Genomic DNA, 20,484 nt, shown 5'->3' on the forward strand with positions numbered 1-20,484 from the left:
TTCAGGTCTTAGCCCCTGCACTGTATCTTTGACTAAGGTCATTGTTGACTGTGAACTGACCAAAGGTGCTTTGAACAGAAAAACACTGTTGGGAAATATACAACCATCACGACACCATTCTCACATTTTATAGTCATTTTTAATACCTTAATCTTCCAGGAAAAAGTGCTAATACAGGCATTGACGTACAGTTTACAAATGTGTTTATCATTTGACATACTGTGAACCTACTGTGCATGTTCTGTATTCCATTCCATGTTGGTTTCCAGTCCTTTCTACTCTAAAATGTCAGATGACTATTTCCAGAAGGAGTAGCCACTGCCTCAGTTGCAGCTAGTGGGTATACTAATACAACACTTAATACCATTACAATGCAAAGAGGGTAGAGAAGAAAAAGGAACAATAGAAGGTGGGAGGAAAGGGCCCAGCTATGACAAAAACATGCTGCTGTTAAGTTGTGTGCTAAGACACCAACCGACTCATGTAGTGAATGTATTTACACTCAAATATACAGAGTTGGAGTAAAACAACAGGTAAAAGACAAATTGACATGTCATAAAACACCTGTTCACTCTCCAGGTTTAAAATTGTAGAGCTCTATTCATTTAAAGCCACATAACAGTATTTAGGCAGTAGCTCCTGGTTGAATCACAAACTGGTCTTGGGTGAAAACATACAGCAACTGAAAATATGGTGACCCCCCCCTTTTAAGTAAGCTTTGATTTTTCTAAATAAGTGTATGGATTATGCAATTGAAGACACTGTGCTAACATTGCTAAGGCAGTTTGGAATTAATAAAAGCCTTAACAAGTTGACAGAGAATAATCAAAGCCTTAAGAGTTAGAGAATCAGAGGACCTTTTAAAAGATGTACAGATTTACAAAACCAGAGGACCTTTAATTAAAAGACTGGAAACATGGCAAGGTCTAAATGATCATAGTGCCATCACTTATAAACACAGATAGCTTATGCTATACCATTTGAAAAAAAGCACCAGTTCATTTTACTACATTTTTGCAGCTGGCTGTTTTGCTAACAATTCATATCAGTGCTGGGGTTTCAAGATTTTATGTTTTAAAGTTTAAAATTAGCTAACTTTTCTTGAAAATCTTTTCTATACATTACAAATACATTCTTTGATTTTTGCATCCTGTACTATTACACAGAAAGAGCAATCACATAATTTTACAATTGATTTGTACAGTAAACCACCCATATCCACAGTAGTAATATTACTGTAGAGGCATTAGTATCAACACATTCCACCCCAAAATACATGAAAGAGTATTAAAAAGTTTTAACAAACATACTGACCAAATATAAAAACAACATGCAAACATTTGAAAGGAAAAGGGAAATGCAGACTAACTGGGATTTAAACAAATTTGCATTCAAAATCTGAGAGAACTTTCTATGTGTGTGAAAACATTTTGCGATCTTCTATTTCAACCCTTGAAATAGTGGACCAACATTACATGTTGTGTATATATTTTCTGTTCAGGACAGTTAACCTTTAGCATATTTGACTGACTGACATAAACATTCTTAGAGCAGGCCTAGTTGAGAACAATTCATAGATATCAGCAAGTATGGAAAGACAGTGTGCATATTGGAAGGGGTACTTGTGACATCGTATTGACCCGGTGTCAGATCAGCTTCTTTGTGTAGGAGTCCAAAGGGTTACAGAGTAAAAATCCTCATCATTGTCTTTTTAATTCATATAATCTAGCCATTGATAATGAAGGCAATGCGCACCGCTGGTTGGATATCCCCATTTAAAATTGAAGAAATTGCGGTCAATGCTTTACTAAAGCACCGTCCCACTGTTAATTCCAAAATATGTGGTGTAGAGAACTGATGAGGAAGATAAGCAAGTAACTTGTAAATAAGAACCAATCAAAACATTATTGCGGTTAGTAGGTAGGCTCTTGTCCAGACCAGCGAGTCTCGTAGGTTGTGTCAGTCAGGGTAGTATAAGAGACTGATACTAAACACAGAAAAAGTGCCTGAAAAATAATATACACTAGAATTTGGAAGCCTTCAAAACAATGGAACTACTGTCTATAGCAGAGAAATGCTAACCTGTTTTATTGTATATGACATGTGGGTCTAGAGACATCTTAACCTGGTTTACCGTATATGTCATGTGGGACTAGAGGCATCCTAAGCTGGTTTACTGCATATGTCATGTAGGCCTAGAGACATCCTAACCTGGTTAAATGTATGTATTGTGGTCTAGAGACATCCAAACAAGGTTAACTGTCATAAGTCATGTAGACAGAAGCGGAAATAGCATAGGTGGGATGGGGCATAGGCACGGGGGTGATGAGTTTAGACACGGGGGTCATGGGTAAAGACACAGGGGTGATGGGTACAGACACAGGGGTGATGGGTACAGACACAGGAGTGATGGGGTATAGGCACGGGGGTGATGGGTACAGACACGGGGGTGATGGGTACAGACACGGGGGTGATGGGTACAGACACGGGGGTGATGGGTATAGACACAGGGGTGATGGGTACAGACACAGGGGTGATGGGTACAGACACGAGGGTGATTGGTACAGACACAAGGGTGATGGGTATAGACACAGGGGTCATGGGTACGGACACGAGAGTATGGGTATAGACACCAGGGCGATGGGGTATATATACAGGGATGATTGGTGTAGACACAGGGGTGATGGGTACAGACACGAGGGTGATCGGTATAGACACGGGGGTGATGGGTACAGACACCAGGGCGATGGGGTATATCCAGTGTTCCACTTACTACTTTGTTTTTTCTTTACTTACGATTCTACATAGAATATACAAACCCATCCACATCAGCATTGCCAGTGCCGAGTGAGTTTTCAGCTGGCTGAAACACATCAAGAGCAATTTACGTGCATGTATGGATGAGGCCTAGCAATCCAGACTCACTTTGCTTTGTATCGAGCGTGACATTTACAAAGCCAAAGTGGTTGGCAGGTTTGCCCACATGAAGCAGAGGAAGATGCCATTTTAAATTGGGACCTTGATTTGTAAATAGTTTATTTGTCAACTTTTGGGGATTTTACTTTGTTCTATGGAGTGCACGGAATTAATAAATGTATAACATTACAATACAACATGGCTAAATCGGCTGAGCAGAGACAACCTGGTGAGTGAATTGTCTTTTGTTCTTTATTAATAGGTCTTTATTTAGTGGAAATAAGTCAATGTTATTACAGGCCCTCTTGACCATCACCTATCAGCACGGAGGGAAGAAAGTATAGCCTACGTTCTGTGTTGTGCTTAAACTGTTTCTTACACGCTGTCTTGTTCACATGAACATCTATGAATCTACGTCTATTTGTGTGCCTAACAGGTGCTTTAGGTGCTTCCGGCGATGAATGGTTGATGGGCATTGCTATCCATGGTTTTGACTACCTGAGGAGCTTTAAGACGCTGCGTTAAGATTGATGTGTGTTGTCCTTTGTGGAGTGAGCTTACAGTATGCTTTTAACTATGATAATCTGGCAAAAAATAAAGTGTTATATCTCTGCTGCGGACTACCTGGAGGTCGAGGACCCCGCAGTTGTAGGCCTGAGAGGTGGTGGCTGGGGCCCACGAGAGCAACCCGACCCCTCAGGGCTTAGAGTCAGTTCCACAGCTGCATGTGGGTCTAGAGACAGCCTAACCTGGTTTACTCTGTATGTTATTTGGGTCAATCCTAGAGGCATCCTAACCAGGTTAACTATCATTAGGTAATGTGGTCTAGAGACATCCTAAACAGGTTCACTGTCATAAGTCGTGGTCTAGAGACATCCTAACCTGGTTCACTGTCATAAGTTGTGGTCTAGAAAACATCCTTAACAGGTTCACTGTCATAAGTTGTGGTCTAGAAAACATCCTTAACAGGTTCACTGTCATAAGTCGTGGTCTAGAGACATCCTAACCAGGTTCACTGTCATAAGTTGTGGTCTAGAAAACATCCTTAACAGGTTCACTGTCATAAGTCGTGGTCTAGAGACATCCTAACCAGGTTCACTGTCATAAGTCGTGGTCTAGAGACATCCTAACCAGGTTCACTGTCATAAGTTGTGGTCTAGAAAACATCCTTAACAGGTTCACTGTCATAAGTCGTGGTCTAGAGACATCCTAACCATGTTCACTGTCATAAGTTGTGGTCTAGAAAACATCCTAACCAGGTTCACTGTCATAAATTGTGGTCTAGAGACATCCTAACCAGGTTAACTGTCATAAGTCGTGGTCTAGAGACATCCAAACCAGGTTAACTATCATATGTCATGTGGTCCAGAGATATCCTAATGCTTCTTATTTCCAATTCTGTGAACACAGTGTCACCCATGTCACGAGGAAGACAATCCATTTCTTCCTCACTGCAGAAGAAAGTAAACATGGTGTTCTCTAGTAACACAAGGGTCTAAACTAGCACTGGCAGCACAAGAAGAAACCTGATCAGTGGGGTTGATAAACACCCCCAGTATCTCTTTATCTACACTATAGTATACAAATCTATGTACACAGTCCATACTACAGTCCTCACTATTATAGCTATATCTAGGTAAAATAGGTATGGGCCGAATCCTCCAATTCATCCAAAGGGAAAAGCTTGAACAATAAAGTTTTGAAACAGGCTCTGAGGGCATATCCCTTTTTCACTATTTTTCAGAAAAGATTCTCCTGTTTTGTCTACACACTTAAGATAACTATTGACAAAGCATTAACAGAAAACTTGTCTTATTCTTACAAAACGGTGCTTCATGCTCTTAGAAATTTTGAGTTTGCCTGGATTAGAAAATGTTTCGGTTAAAAAATTGGCACAATGTTAAAATATTCACTAAGGGATGACAGTAGTTCACCCAGCATTACTTGTTGAACAAATTCCTTCGTATTCCAGGAAACCTTTACTTTTAAGGATTTCAGGATAACCTGGGAAGTAGAATGTGGAAGAACCCGGACACCTGCTAAAAACAGAGAGAGGTAGAGAATGGAACAATGTCACAGTAAATAACATGCTTGTTGAAGTAGATAAAGTGTAAAAAGATCCAATAAATAAGTTTACAAATATCACTTTTACAAAACGACATCAACAATCACAACGACAATTCCTGTGGTCGGTATTTTGAAACATTCCAGCAACTGATTCCCAAATGGCACATTGTATACAATGTAGTGAACTTCACTCAACCACAGTTGAACGTAATAGTGTCCCATGAAGGACGCAGGGTGCCATTTTAGGACTAGAGTGGTGAATGAGAGCCACCTGTACAGTGTACTTGTTGATTACAGAGAGTAAGAAAAGGGTTCCCTCTGTATCTGACAGTACCAATAGACGGATTTTTTGTGTGCAAGTCAACCTGAGAGATACCCAGAGTACAAGAGCTCAATGTTGCCGTTAACCAAGTATCTAGGATCAGATTAACTCTAGAACCAAACCATTGCGTCAGCAAAATGCAGTCCTTTGCGGACTGACTGATCGACAAATCACCTCACATCATAAATAACAAACTGTTATTTGTAGATCAGTAAGTTGAATTTGCTGCTGATGCTCCTAAACATAGCTGACAGTCATGTTACCCAGCTCAGACATTGTGTGCATCCGTCAGTGGTTATAAACCATGCCATCCACTTTGCCATTGACTGTCATATTGCTGTAACTTATGTATCTTAGCTGATGTTTACATGCCAATTCCAGGCATTCTCTGAGCAGAGTAATGTGCTTATTATCTGATCCTGATTCAGAGACTAGGAGATACATCTAAATCCCCAATGCAGAAGTACATGTAGAGTAAGAGATTGGAAGACTAGCGAAATTGGATTCAGTCTGCATTGGAAGCACTTCTGTTATTGTGTTGTTGCTGGTAAAACAGAAACTGTGGAGCGTCTCAGGCCGGCACATATATTAAACAGTTTAACAAACATCAATCAATGTTAAAAATTGTCTGTAAAATTGTAGCATCTGAAGACTGTTGAACATTATTTGCTGGTTAGTGGTCTTTCAGAAAACGAAAACCTGGACTCTAAGGCGTTTGGGAGAATCCAGCTAATGTTTGATTTCTTTTGGATCCCTGGTTCCATATGTTTTTTTGTCAGTGCTTGAACAGAAATGTTCCTGGGAGTTAAGATGAACAGGGCATGGGCCGGTGTAGAAAAGCCTTGGCTGATTTCTGGTCCCAGACCACCCCTGATAACTGAGCAGAGATCTCACATTTCCATCTGGGGGTACTCCTTGTCTATTTGTCAGTTTGTTTCTCTCCTTTTCCATTCACTGTCTTCACTGTAATAAGAGGCCTATCAGTTCCATGTAAAATACAAAAAGAGTGGAATTCAGTTCAGATCAGTTGGTCTTCATTTGAAATTGTAATTCCGTTTCAGAGGTGCATTCTACAATCTACATTTCATGAGTCTACATTTCACTGCCCATGGTTCGTTGCACTATATCCTAACATTCTGCATTTGTATAACAATGTGAGGTTGTGGGATCCAGCCAAATAGTAGCAAGTCAATGTGCTACAAATCCAGGGCAAAAATGGGATGCCTAAAGAAAGAGATGTCTCCAGCATTCTTTAGTGTTTTGGTGTTGAATGGTGACATACATTATTCATTTTGGAGATGCTAGTACAGTTAGCTATCTTGATGCTATTTGAGTCAACCATGAAGATGCAAGTAGAGTAAGCCATGAAGATGCTAGTGGAGGTAACAATCAAAATGCTAGTGGAGTTAACCTCGAAATCCCAATCCAGATCCATGTCCTAATTTTAATAAAGGCATCTATTTCAGAATGATGCAATTCATTAATAAAACATTTTCAAAGAAATGAACATAATTTTTCATATACGTAGGAGGTATATTGTTTTGAATATGTGTCAGCTCTTGAAATCTTGAAAATAAACAAATGCTGGTGTCATATATTCAGGCACGCCTATCCATTCCTTCGTGTGACATTGTGCAAGCAAAAAAATTATGCAGTGCCTTGTGGGATTCCACTTTGCTCGTGGAAAGCACAGTGTTGCTCAATTCCTGGAAGGGGTTTAGGAGCCCAGTTAGCCACTGCAACCATGACCATTTTTAGCTCCCTCCTTTGGACCACTTGCGCACATGGTGGAGACGTGTGAATGTGAAAATCGAGGGCCGAGAGTGGAGCGTAGGACAGAGGGCTTCATTTGGCTTTTCCCTAACCATTGGGATGCTAGTGGAGTTCGGCATTGTGATGCTAATTGAGTTAACCATTGAGATGCTGGTGGGGTTAGGCAACATGCTGCTAGTGGAGTTAACCTTTGAGATGCTGCTGGAAATAGTCAACATGATGCCTGTAGAGTGAGCCAACAAAATGCTAGTGACGTTAGTCAACACGCTGCTAGTGGAGTTAACCTTGGAGATGCTGCTGGAAATAGTTAACATGATGCCTGTGGAGTTAGCCAACAAAATGCTAGTGACATTAGTCAACACACTGCTAGTGAAGTTAACCATTAAGATGTTGGTGGAGTTAGCCAACAAGATGCAAGTGGAGTTAACCATTGAGATGCTGGTGGAGTTAGCCAAAACAATGCTAGTGGAGGTAACCATTGAGATGCTGGGGAAGTTTGCCAAAACAATGCTAGTGGAGTTAACCGTTAAGATGCTGGTGGAGTTAGTCAACAAGATGCAGAGATGTAAAAGTACAAAGTAAAAGTACTTAGTTGTGTTCACCAGTTCCTAATTAAGACTTAAATAAGCAGGTAAAGGTAGTTCGTAAATAACCAGTGACCTAAACTGATCTTTTTCACTCTTCATTTTTATTGTATTACCCACTGGTTAACTCTCTTTACCTGGTAATGTAGGTCTTAACTACATGTGGTGAACACAGCTGTACCCAGCCAAGTACTTTTACTTTGTACTTTTTACACCTCTGACAAGATGCTAGTGAAGTAGACTAAAAAGATGCTAATGGAGTTAACCATTGAGATGCTGGTGGAGTTAGCCAACAAGATACTAGTGGAGTTAACTATTGAGATGCTAGTGGAGAGCAAACAGGATGCTAGGGGTGTTAACCATTCAGATGCTTGTGGAGTTAGCCAACAAGATGCTAGTGGAGTTCTCCTCTGTCCTTAATCAGTCATCGAAGCTGGAGAAAACGTCATCTTATCTATCACAAAAATCTTGTAATACACATGCTGCCATCATATCATATGGAAAAGAAGGGTGAGATTGACAGAGAACAGAAAGGAAGAAAGACAGAGAAGAAGAAAGAGAGCAAGAGAAAGAGAGCTCATCTCATTAGGGGATTGAGCCGAGCAGGAGAGTGACAGTGACTGGGTGATGCTCGGTGCGTAGGCGTTGTCGGTCCTAATGTCGGATTCTGATTGGATAATCCTCTATGAGTGGGCATGGCCGGTCCTTGAGATTGATTCTGATTGGAGAATTCTCTGTGAGTGGGCGTAGCCGGCCCGGGAGACTGATTCTGGTTGGAGAACGCCCTATGAGTGGGTGTGGCCAGGCCTGGAGACTGATTCTGATTGGTTTTGTGACTCGGGGAGTGGCAGTATGTAGGCGTGGGAGGAGGGTATCCTTCACAGCATGGAATGGGGTAGTCGATGCCCTGCCCTCCCCCTGTCCCAGGGGAGGATGAGAAAAGGGAGCAAGAAGGGAGTGGGGAGGTGGAAAAGGATTGATGGAGGGGTGAGGAGCAAGGGGAGCAGAGAGGAGAGGTCTGGAGGCGCCAGAGGAGCTCCTCGTTGTTCCGGCTCAGACGTTTCTTCTCACTGCTCTCTTTCTCCACGTTTTCCTGGAGGTTGGCGTTCTCCTCTGAGAGCTGTCTGTTGGGAGAACACAAAATTGCAGGGAGGACATTTGAGATACTAAGAACAAGAGAGTATTACAAGTGTATGTGTGTGCACAGATAAGGTGTGATACCTGGATAGTGCCAGGTTATTGTCTATCCGTGCCATTAGGTCTTCGTTTTGTTGCTGCAGCACATGGATCCGTTCCTCCAACACCACGTTCTTCTGGGCCTGCTCAAAAATGCACAGGAATAGAGACGCACCTTCACCTGCATGTGTGTCAGTCTGCCTGTCAGCCTGGCTGTCTGTCTACCTGTCTGTCTGTGATAGAGTTCCCTGTTTTGCTGTGTCTGTTTAGAACAAACGTGACCTCGAATGAGCTGGCAACCAGAAGCCTGCTGATATCAGATCCTAGATGCATGCCGTTGTGAACAAGACATTTAACACAACAGCTTACCAGACAGCAAGTGAAATACATATCGGTCTTTCTGTATCAGGGGTAATATCAGTTTCAAGGTTTATTTGTCAAATGCAATGAACAGCACAGCGTCATCCTGTACAATGAAATTCTTATCACATAGCACCCGACAAACTATGTAGTTAGAGTTAAGAAGAAGAGTATATCAGCAAAAATATATCTAGATGGAAAATATAGAAAAAATAAAGCAACAATATACACTCACCTAAAGGATTATTAGGAACACCATACTAATACTGTGTTTGACCCCCTTTCGCCTTCAGAACTGCCTTAATTCTACGTGGCATTGATTAAACAAGGTGCTGAAAGCATTCTTTAGAAATGTTGGCCCATATTGATAGGATAGCATCTTGCTTGTTGATGGAGATTTGTGGGATGCACATCCAGGGCACCAAGCTCCCGTTCCACCACATCCCAAAGATGCTTTATTGGGTTGAGATCTGGTGACTGTCGGGGCCATTTCAGTACAGTGAACTCATTGTCATGTTCAAGAAACCAATTTGAAATGATTCGAGCTTTGTGACATGGTGCATTATCCTGCTGGAAGTAGCCATCAGAGGATGGGTACATGGTGGTCATAAAGGGATGGACATGGTCAGAAACAATGCTCAGGTAGGCCGTGGCATTTAAACAATGCCCAATTGGCACTAAGGGGCCTAAAGTGTGCCAAGAAAACATCTTGAATCAGTCGGCCCATTCTCCTCTGACCTCTAGCATCAACAAGGCATTTTCGCCCACAGGACTGCCGCATACTGGATGTTTTTCCCTTTTCACACCATTCTTTGTAAACCCTAGGAATGGTTGTGCGTGAAAATCCCAGTAACTGAGCAGATTGTGAAATACTCAGACCGGCCCGTCTGGCACCAACAATTGCTTAAATCACCTTTCTTTCCCATTCTGACATTCAGTTTGGAGTTCAGGAGATTGTCTTGACCAGGACCACACCCCTAAATGCATTGAAGCAACTGCCATGTGATTGGTTGATTAGATAATTGCATTAATGAGAAATTGAACAGGTGTTCCTAATAATCCTTTAGGTGAGTGTATATCAGTCTATACTGTATGTCAGTCAGAGGGGTGAAAGTTAATGTTTCATTTGGAACTTGTGTGTGAATAAACAAGTGATAATCATATTCACTAGAGGTACATGTGTGACCCAGGTTCTTCTCAGCCTGCTTAAGGGACACTATGTTGTGTGTCTACAGGCTTGTTGAGCTTACCACTCTCTCTAGGTCTGAGATCTTCTTCTCCTGCTGGTGTATCTGTGTGTTCTTCATCACCACAACGTCCTTTAAGCTCTTCAGATCCTCCTCAATGTGCTGGTAGGGGGCCAGGGCCTCCTACGCACAGGAAGACAGTGTTAGCCCGCAGAGTTAAATCCTGGGCATTACCAGGTACCTTAACACTCAGCAAAAACAGTGGTATTTGTATTATGTGTGTGGGTTCGGGTAGGTCCGTACCTGTATCTTTTCATCTGTGCTTTTCCTCAAGGCCTCCTCAAAGCGCTTAGCCTTATCTCGCAGACTGCGATTCTGGAACGTCAATGTGTCCACTTGGTCCTGGACACAGAGGAAACCAGAATTACTCATTAATGTGCCAACGTATGTGTGGTCAGCTGTCTCTCATCAGTCCAATCAGCTGTCTCTCATCAGTCCAATCAGCTGTCTCTCATCAGTCCAATCAGCTGTCTCTCATCAGTCCAGTCAGCTGTCTCTCATCAGTCCAGTCAGCTGTCTCTCATCAGTCCAATCAGCTGTCTCTCACCAGTCCAATCAGCTGTCTCTCACCAGTCCAATCAGCTGTCTCTCAACAGTCCAATCAGCTGTCTCTCAACAGTCCAATCAGCTGTCTCTCAACAGTCCAATCAGCTGTCTCTCAACAGTCCAATCAGCTATCTCTCAACAGTCCTATCAGCTGCTCTCTGTCTTTGTGTATTCTGATCTGCCCTTAGCTACAAATCCTTTTTGGGTTTTGAACCCTCTTCTAATTCAAAGGATTATCCTACTGAAACAGTCAAATAATGTTCTTAGGTTCTACATAGTACCTTCACTTCTAGGAGTGTAGCATCAACACTGAGCTTCAGAGAAATCCATCAATATATAATATTAATTTAATATTGAGATCTGTAAAAACTACGCTGAGACGGATTGAAGTCTGTCTTGTTTACTGTTTGTTTACCTGTAAAGAGAGTCTGAGTTTCTCAAAGTTTTCTTCCAGATTCGCCTTCTGCTGCTCAAAGGACTTCCTCAGGTCTAAAAACAGAAAGAAAGAGATCAAGAGATTGATAGAGATAAATGTTGATAAATGTTGGCTAAAGTATTTGGTTTACACACCTTTTTATTTCACTGATAATATTACAGAACTGAATTTACTGTATCTTTTTAAATAGCTAATAAACAGAAATGGTTTTGACAGAATTATGGATAACCTAGTTTGGCCAAACCGGTAGAGAACTTTGTGATAACATTACATACAGTGGAAAAACAAACATCATGGTCTCTGGAGGTATACTTGTAGCCTTAAGTCTCTCCATGCTTGACCACAATCTTGTATTTGATCTCCTCCGACAATTCTCAGGGTTTGTTTCTTTTCTCCATACTCATTGCAGTTCACAGTGACACAAAACATGAGAACGAGTCCTTTTCTCTATTCAGACTGATTTTTTATACTGCAGGCACCAGCAACTTACCATAGGTAAGTTAAATTCTAAAATAAAAGACAATCACTTGCTTGAAATCAAATTATATTTAACAACTAATCGAACATACCAATAACATTGTCAGGACCAGAAAGGTCACAACCCCTTTAACTTTTTGCACATTTTGTCACTAAGAGTTCTATACATTTAAATAAAAAATTTGAATGTAACTGGTTATAACTGAATGTAAAGCAAGAAAGTTCACAGCACTTTAAGTGTGTGCATCAATCATTAACCCTGTGACCTCTCATGGTGCGTGCGTGTTCCTCGTGCAGCGTTGTCATGGTGATGTTGTGCATGTCCCTCAGCTCCTGAATAGCCACCTCATGGTTCACCATCAGCTCCTCTATCTGCTTTGTTGAATGATAGATAAAAAAAATTCACTGGTTCAAAGGTTGATTAATTAAATAATGTATTCATTGCATCGTTTCTGTAAGTAAAGTTGCATTCACATTCTTCCAATTAAAGAACCATTACCCATGGAGAGCTCTATTTCCCACCCTACCTCTCACACATGGAAATAATTCATTTCCATCACGTCTATCACCAATTATTACAATAACTACATTTCCCATGACGCCCATGTCTATGACCTGCTCCTGCTGCTGGGCCCTGATCTCCTCCACTTCTTCCTGATGCTCCGCCCTCAGGTGTTGTGTCTCTTTCGAGTTACACGCCCTCAGCTCCGCCTCCACTGCTGCTAGCTCTTTCTCCTGCTGCAGCTGCAGTTCCTGAAATTCACGTTCAAACCCCACCTCCAGCTCCGCCTTGTCCCTCTGCAGCCTTCGCCATTCGGCGGTGTTAGAAGCTGGGTGCAGAGAGGATATGATTCTGAGTATTACAGTTCAACATTTTATATAGAAGATGCATGGTTGAATAAACACTGCAAATTAAATCAACTAAATAGTAAAACTACGGATTGCTCTGTGAAATGTACATTTTGCAACCATAGTGATACGTTGGTAAGTGCTCTGAGGACATGGTCATGACATTTGAAACATGTCGGTCACCTTTAACCTTCCACCTTTATTGTAGTCATTCTGACAATGGATTAACGCTGAGAGGAACACATTTCATACCTGCCTTTTTTTTGTTGAACTCCATTTCATTGAGAATGGAACCAGTGTACATTAGTAATTGGCACAGAACAATGGAACCTAGCAATAATATGGTGGCTGTAGTTTACTGAGGTAACTAGACTCTGATATACAGTGATTGGTGTTGGTCACTCACCCACTTCCTCTTTGATCCTATGAATCTCCAGAAAGAGGTCTTTCTCTTTTTCTTCCGCACTCTCATTCTGAAACACACACACATATTTGTTCTGATCTAAATGGGGACACCAAATTTGTTTGCCCTGTAAAAAAACTACCTAACCCTTAAATTTTTTTTTGTTACCCTAAACGTCATCAGAACCCTTCTCATAGCCTAACCCTAACCCAAATCTCAATAAACTCACTTTAATGCCTTCAAAAAGCTGAACCCTAACCCTTAACATAACCCGTAACATCTAACCCAATTTGTAACTTTTGCCCTGAACCTACCATTTATGCCGAAAAATAGAATGTTCTCCTAGGTACAGATCAATTTTCATCTAGGTACTGATCTCGGATCAGTTTACTCTGGGTACAGATCTAGGATCAGTTACCAAGTCATAACCGTTACTTGAAAGATTGCGAAGAGGACCCCTGATCATCAACTATGACAGTGAGAGTAGGACTGCAATGACACACAGGCAGACACCAGAGGGCACAATAAATACATGAACATTTTGACACAAACAGACAATCACAGTTATATGACTACATTCCATGCAAGAGTTGCGGTATACGACTAGTAATAACTAGAGACCCGGCTTTAATAGCATCAGGCGAAGTTTAAGGCACATTTAACAGAAAAGATAACGCACAGAACATCAGCACATTCTTTGGGGAGTTGTGTTCATTTGTTTCTCAAAACACAGACAGGTCCCCAATTCGGACCCACATTTTTTCTTTTACCCTCGCTACAGACTCAAAAAGAGGAGCTCCTGTAATGACGTTGGGCCACGTCAGTCTTACGTAACATCTCTTCCGTGTGGCCTGACAGCATTTAGAGGGACACAGAAACCGGACCTGACCCACTCAGCCGCGTGACCCACTAAAAGCTTTGGCACGCTATATATGGTGGCACGCAACCCAACATGGCACTTTGCTCACACTATGCACTCAACCCAGCATGCATTTGGAGTGTGTGTGTGTGTGTTACCTGCAGACAGTAATGCTGGGTAGTGATGATGAAGGCTTGTAGTCCCAGGTTAGTATGTGTGTGGTGTGTGTTACCTGCAGACAGTAATGCTGGGTAGTGATGATGAAGGCTTGTAGTCCCAGGTTAGTATGTGTGTGGTGTGTGTTACCTGCAGACAGTAATGCTGGGTAGTGATGATGAAGGCTTGTAGTCCCAGGTTGGTTGCTTTCAGTTCGTTTCTCAGGTTCCTCAGCTGCTCGTCCTGCTCCTCACAGCGACTCTGCAACCTCTGCACCTAGGCACAAAGCAAGGCAAAATGCACATCCGTCTGTCCTGACCTGATAGCAATAACTGCTCTAGTAAGTCACTCTGGATTAGAGAGTCGGCTAAATGACTAAAATGTAAATGAAAAAAAATTATATTATACAACAACAGTTAAATTAGATCCCGTGAGAGAAGAGTTTAATAGCATTCATTAAAAGCCTTGTTTGCAAAGTGGTCCTTCCTGAGAAGAAAACGTATAAACAACAACCATTCCATTTTAGTCATTTAAGAGACGTATTCAGAGCAGTTCAACCATGTCCAAAAACCCTGGTGGTGCAAGCTACCAACTTACTACTACAACTGGTGACGAGAGAGAAGAGGGGTGGTTTGGTGGACCGCTTTTATAATAGCTAACCCTTCCTCTGACAAGAACACTCCCAGAGATAATGCCTGAGATCTCGTGACTTGTTTAATACATAATGCTTGTGACTAAATGACTCACGTTAGCACCCAGAGATAATGTCAGATACTTGGTGACTTGGGTTAGCTTCCAGAGATAATGCCTGAGATCTCGTGACTTGTTTAATACATAATGCTTGTGACTAAATGACTCACGTTAGCACCCAGAGATAATGTCAGATACTTGGTGACTTGGGTTAGCTTCCAGAGATAATGCCTGAGATCTCATGACTTGTTTAATACATAATGCTTGTGACTAAATGACTCATGTTAGCACCCAGAGATAATGTCAAATACTTGGTGACTTGCGTTAGCTTCCAGAGATAATGCCTAGGATTCTATCAGACACATCTGGCCTCGAGACAATTATCACAAACCTCCTCTCTCTGCTTCTCCCGCTCTCTATTTCTCTCCTCCTGCTCCCTCTCTCTTTCCTTCCTCTGCGCCTCCTCCTTCTCCTTCTGCATGTTCTCCTGCTGATCCTGCTGTGGCCTGAAGGGGGCGACACGGCGAGGAGACCCGGTGGGCACTGTCCCTGCTGGACGCTGCCTGGAGAGGACTGGGGAGAGACCGAAGAAGGAGTAGGAGAGAGGGGAGGAATGAGGAGAGAGGGAAAATAGAAAGGAAGGACGAAGGGACAGAGGATGGGGGAGAGACAGAAGAGGGAGTAGTAGAGATGGGAGGGATGAGGAAAGAGAGAGGGTGAAATAGAAAGGAAGGATGAGGGGACAGAGGATTGGGGAGAGCATTTAAAAGAAAGAGGGATAGCTGGGTATGAATCTGTGCGGCCACAGATTGGAGACAAACACACCATCAAATACCCTGAAGACAGCTGTGTCAATGGATGATTTAGACAGATATTAGAATCACCGGCAGGTCAAATGTGATTTACAGAAAGGTTCATCTGAGCCTCTGTGTTTCAACTACGTTACTGTGCCCTTTTCTCTTCCTATCTCCCTCGCTGTTTCTTTCAGTGTACCAGTGTCCAAACTTCAGCTGATTACATCAGACTCTGTTATGGTTGTTCATCCTGTCCCCATAAAAACAACATGACTTAACCGAGGTACATCTTCATTATCCTGCTGTAGGGACATGACCCTTGACCATATAATCTCCTTACAAATTACCTTACCGTGAACCATTTCATTACATTAAATCAGTCTTTCGATATGTGGTGTCTACCTAAACAGGCTCAGAGTGCTCCATCATCTCATACAAACACACAGCCCACACTATTATCAAACAGCATCTATTCTACACACCTTCAGCCCCCACCTACATACTGTATACAGATCAGCCTTCTGCCTATATATTCTATACAGATCTACCCTCCATCTATATATTCTATACAGATCTACCCTCCATCTATATATTCTATACAGATCTACCCTCCATCTATATATTCTATACAGATCTACCCCCCATCATTATATTCTATACAGATCAACACTCCTATATATACTATACAGATCCAGCCTCCACCAATTTAATGTGTCTCACCAGGGGACTGTGGTTTAGGAGGAACCACAGCCAGCCTCTTGGGAGAGGAGGGGAGGGACCTGGTGATCTCAGAACTCCTCTGGAACTCCTTCCTCACACCTGTCAATCAAACACAGCAACCAATCAAAACCACAAAATTAAGCATTCAAACAATCAGAGACAATCAACAACACATTCATTAAATGATGGATACATTGACATAGGCAATCAACCCAATTAAGTCATCAGTAACTAATCTTATTTTCTGCATTTCCTGATTATTATATCTGGGATAAAAACAACAACAATCTTTTTAATCGGCTGTGTGGCTGTAAAAGCACTTTGTGAAACAATTAACATTAACAATGAACAACAACGTTTCAGGGAACCAGGGAAACCTATATGAGGGGCAAACGGGGCACAGGTGTATGCAATCAACAAAGGGGATTCACACAGAAGCAGAACAACTAGAAATAATACAGCCGACACAATAGCTATCTTAAACTTACTATGTTTGTTATGTCTTATAATATTTTGTAAAGTCGGGAAGATGGGGGAATTGTCATCTCATCTGTCATCTTCTTCCGCTTATCCGGGGCCGGGTCGCGGGGGCAGCAGTCTAAGCAGGGATGCCCAGACTTCCCTCTCCCCAGACACTTCCTCTAGCTCTTCCGGGGGGACACCGAGGCGTTCCCAGGCCAGCCGGGAGACATAGTCCCTCCAGCGAGTCCTAGGTCTTCCCCGGGGTCTCCTCCCGGTGGGACGGGACCGGAACACCTTCCCAGGAAGGCGTTCCGGAGGCATCCGAAAAAGATGCCCAAGCCACCTCAGCTGACCCCTCTCGATGTGGAGGAGCAGCGGCTCTACTCTGAGCTCCTCCCGGGTGACCGAGCTTCTCACCCTATCTCTAAGGGATCGCCCGGCCACCCTGCGGAGAAAGCTCATTTCGGCCCCCTGTATCCGGGATCTTGTCCTTTCGGTCATGACCCAAAGCTCATGACCATAGGTGAGAGTAGGAACGTAGATTGACTGGTAAATCGAGAGCTTCGCCTTGCGGCTCAGCTCTTTCTTCACCACGACAGACCGATACATCGACTGCATTACTGCAGAAGCTGCACCGATCCGTCTGTCAATCTCCCGTTCCATCCTTCCCTCACTCGTGAACAAGACCCCTAGATACTTAAACTCCTCCACTTGAGGCAGGCACTCTCCACCAACCTGAAGCGGGCAAGCCACCCTTTTCCGACTGAGGACCATGGCCTCGGATTTGGAGGTACTGATTTTCATCCCCACCGCTTCACACTCGGCTGCAAACCGTCCCAGCGCATGCTGAAGGTCCTGGTTAGAAGGGGCCAACACGACAACATCATCTGCAAAAAGCAGAGACGAAATTGTGTGGTCCCCAAACCTGACACCCTCCGGCCCCTGGCTGCGCCTAGAAATTCTGTCCATAAAAATTACGAACAGAACCGGTGACAAAGGGCAGCCCTGGGAACAAGTCTGACTTACTGCCGGCAATGCGGACCAAGCTCCTGCTTCGGTTGTACAGGGACCTGACAGCCCTTAGCAAAGGACCCAGGACCCCATATTCCCCAAGCACCCTCCACAAGATGCCGCGAGGGACACAGTCGAATGCCTTCTCCAAATCCACAAAACACATGTGGATTGGTTGGGCAAACTCCCATGAACCCTCCAACACCCCGTAGAGGGTATAGAGCTGGTCCAGTGTTCCACGGCCCGGACGAAAACCACACTGTTCCTCCTGAATCCGAGGTTCTACTATCGGCCGTATTCTCCTCTCCAGTACCCTGGCATAGACTTTCCCGGGGAGGCTGAGAAGTGTGATCCCCCTATAGTTGGAACACACCCTCCGGGCCCCCTTCTTAAAAAGAGGGACCACCACACCGGTCTGCCATCCCAGAGGCACTGTCCCCGACCGCCACGCGATGTTGCACAGGCGTGTCAACCAAGACAGCCCCACAACATCCAGAGACTTGAGGTACTCAGGGCGGATTTCATCCACCCCCGGTGCCTTGCCACCGAGGAGTTTCTTGACCACCTCAGTGACTTCAGCCCGGGTGATGGACGAGTCCACCTCTGAGCCCTCATCCTCTGCTTCCTCAATGGAAGAAGTGACAGCGGGATTGAGGAGATCCTCGAAGTATTCCTTCCACCGCCCGACGACATCCTCAGTTGAGGTCAACAGCTGCCCACCTCTACTGTAAACAGCGTTGGTAGGGCACTGTTTCCCTCTCCTGAGGCGCCGGATGGTTTGCCAGAATCTCTTCGAGGCCAGCCGATAGTCCTTCTCCATGGCCTCACCGAACTCCTCCCAGGCCCGAGTTTTTGCCTCCACAACCACCCGGGCTGCAGCCCGCTTGGCCTGTCGGTACCCGTCAGCTGCGTCAGGAGTCCCACAAGCCAACCAGGCCTGATAGGACTCCTTCTTCAGCTTGACGGCATCCCTTACTTCCGGTGTCCACCACCGGGTTCGGGGATTGCCGCCTCGACAGGCACCGGAGACCTTACGGCCACAGCTCCGAGCGGCCGCTTCGACAATGGCGGTGGAGAACATGGTCCACTCGGACTCAATATCTCCAACCTCCCTCGGGATCCAGTCGAAACTCTGCCGGAGGTGGGAGTTAAAGATCTCTCTGACAGGAGACTCGGCCAGACGTTCCCAGCAGACCCTTACAGTTCGCTTGGGCCTGCCGAGTCTGTCCAGCTTTCTCCCCCGCCATCGGATCCAACTCACCACCAGGTGGTGATCAGTTGACAGCTCCGCCCCTCTCTTCACCCGAGTGTCCAAGACATACGGCCGCAGGTCAGATGAGACGACAACAAAGTCGATCATCGACCTGCGGCCTAGGGTGTCCTGGTGCCACGTGCACTGATGGACACCCTTATGCTTGAACATGGTGTTCGTTATGGACAAACTGTGACTAGCACAGAAGTCCAATAACTGAACACCACTCGGGTTCAGATCAGGGGGGCCGTTCCTCCCAATCACGCCCCTCCAGGTGTCACTGTCGTTGCCCACGTGGGCGTTGAAGTCCCCCAGTAGAACAATAGACTCCCCAGTCGGAGCACTTTCCAGTACCCCTCCCAGAGACTCCAAGAAGGGTACTCTGCACTGCCGTTCGGCCCGTAGGCACAAACAACAGTGAGAGACCTATCCCCGACCCGTAGGCGCAGGGAAACGACCCTCTCGTTCACCGGGGTAAACTCCAACACATGGCGGCAGAGCTGGGGAGCTTTAAGCAAACCCACACCAGCCCGCCGCCTCTCACCATGGGCAACTCCAGAGTGGTGAAGAGTCCATCCTCTCTCAAGGAGTTTGGTTCCAGAGCCCAAGCCGTGCGTAGAGGTGATCCCGACTACCTCTAATCGGAACCTCTCAACCTCACGCACTAGCTCAGGCTCCTTCCCCGCCAGCGAGGTGACATTCCACGTCCCTAGAGCTAGTTTCTGTGTCCAGAGATCGGGTTGTCTAGGCCCCTGCCTTCGACTGCCGCCCGATCCTCTTCGCACCGGCCCCTTATGGTCCCTCCTGTGGGTGGTGAGCCCACGGGAGGGCGGCCCCACGTCACCCGTTCGGGCTGAGCCCGGCCGGGCCCCATGGGGGAAGGCCCGGCCACCAGGCGCTCGCATACGAGCCCCAACCCCGGGCCTGGCTCCAGGGTGGGGCCCCGGCTGCGCCATACCGGGCGACGTCACGGTACTCATAATGTTGTTCTTCATTAAGGGGGGTTTGAATGGGGGAATTTCTTATTGAAATACGATCATGTTTAAATTAAAGAAATACATACATAATATTTTTAATGTTCCATTTCTATCAGTATCCTGATGTTGAAACGGCACGTTTGTTACTTTCTGTGGAGCTTAGGAGTCCTTCATGACCATACAGTATCTCACAGAAGTGAGTACACCCCTCACATTTTTGTAAATATTTGATTATATCTTTTCATGTGACAACACTCAAGAAATGATACTTTGCTACAATGTAAAGTAGTGAGTGTACAGCTTGTATAACAGTGTAAATTTGCAGTCCCGTAAAAAACACAAAAAACACAGCCATTAATGTCTAAACCGCTGGCAACAAAAGTGAGTACACCCCTAAGTTAAAATGT

General features: G+C 44.4%; 1 protein-coding gene across 3 annotated transcripts in view; it reads right to left on the reverse strand.

The window, feature by feature from the left end:
* Positions 1-120: 120 nt before the first annotated feature.
* Positions 121-20,484, reverse strand: part of mtus2a (microtubule associated tumor suppressor candidate 2a) — a 95,599-nt gene continuing 75,235 nt past the window's right edge. For 2 of the 3 annotated variants that reach the window (XM_020048435.3, XM_013134548.4), the window contains exons 6-16: positions 16,376-16,474; positions 15,253-15,434; positions 14,322-14,447; positions 13,160-13,226; positions 12,520-12,734; positions 12,171-12,276; positions 11,407-11,480; positions 10,689-10,787; positions 10,449-10,568; positions 8,884-8,984; positions 121-8,786 (exon numbers count right to left, since the gene is read on the reverse strand). In XM_020048435.3, the coding sequence (XP_019903994.2) occupies positions 8,240-8,786; positions 8,884-8,984; positions 10,449-10,568; positions 10,689-10,787; positions 11,407-11,480; positions 12,171-12,276; positions 12,520-12,734; positions 13,160-13,226; positions 14,322-14,447; positions 15,253-15,434; positions 16,376-16,474 (1,736 nt within the window). In that variant the 3' untranslated portion in view covers positions 121-8,239. The remainder of the gene's footprint in view (positions 8,787-8,883; positions 8,985-10,448; positions 10,569-10,688; positions 10,788-11,406; positions 11,481-12,170; positions 12,277-12,519; positions 12,735-13,159; positions 13,227-14,321; positions 14,448-15,252; positions 15,435-16,375; positions 16,475-20,484) is intronic. The other variant, XM_020048434.3, reaches the window with a different exon arrangement.

This window comes from Esox lucius, chromosome 7 (assembly GCF_011004845.1).
Source record: "Esox lucius isolate fEsoLuc1 chromosome 7, fEsoLuc1.pri, whole genome shotgun sequence".
NCBI lineage: Eukaryota > Metazoa > Chordata > Actinopteri > Esociformes > Esocidae > Esox > Esox lucius.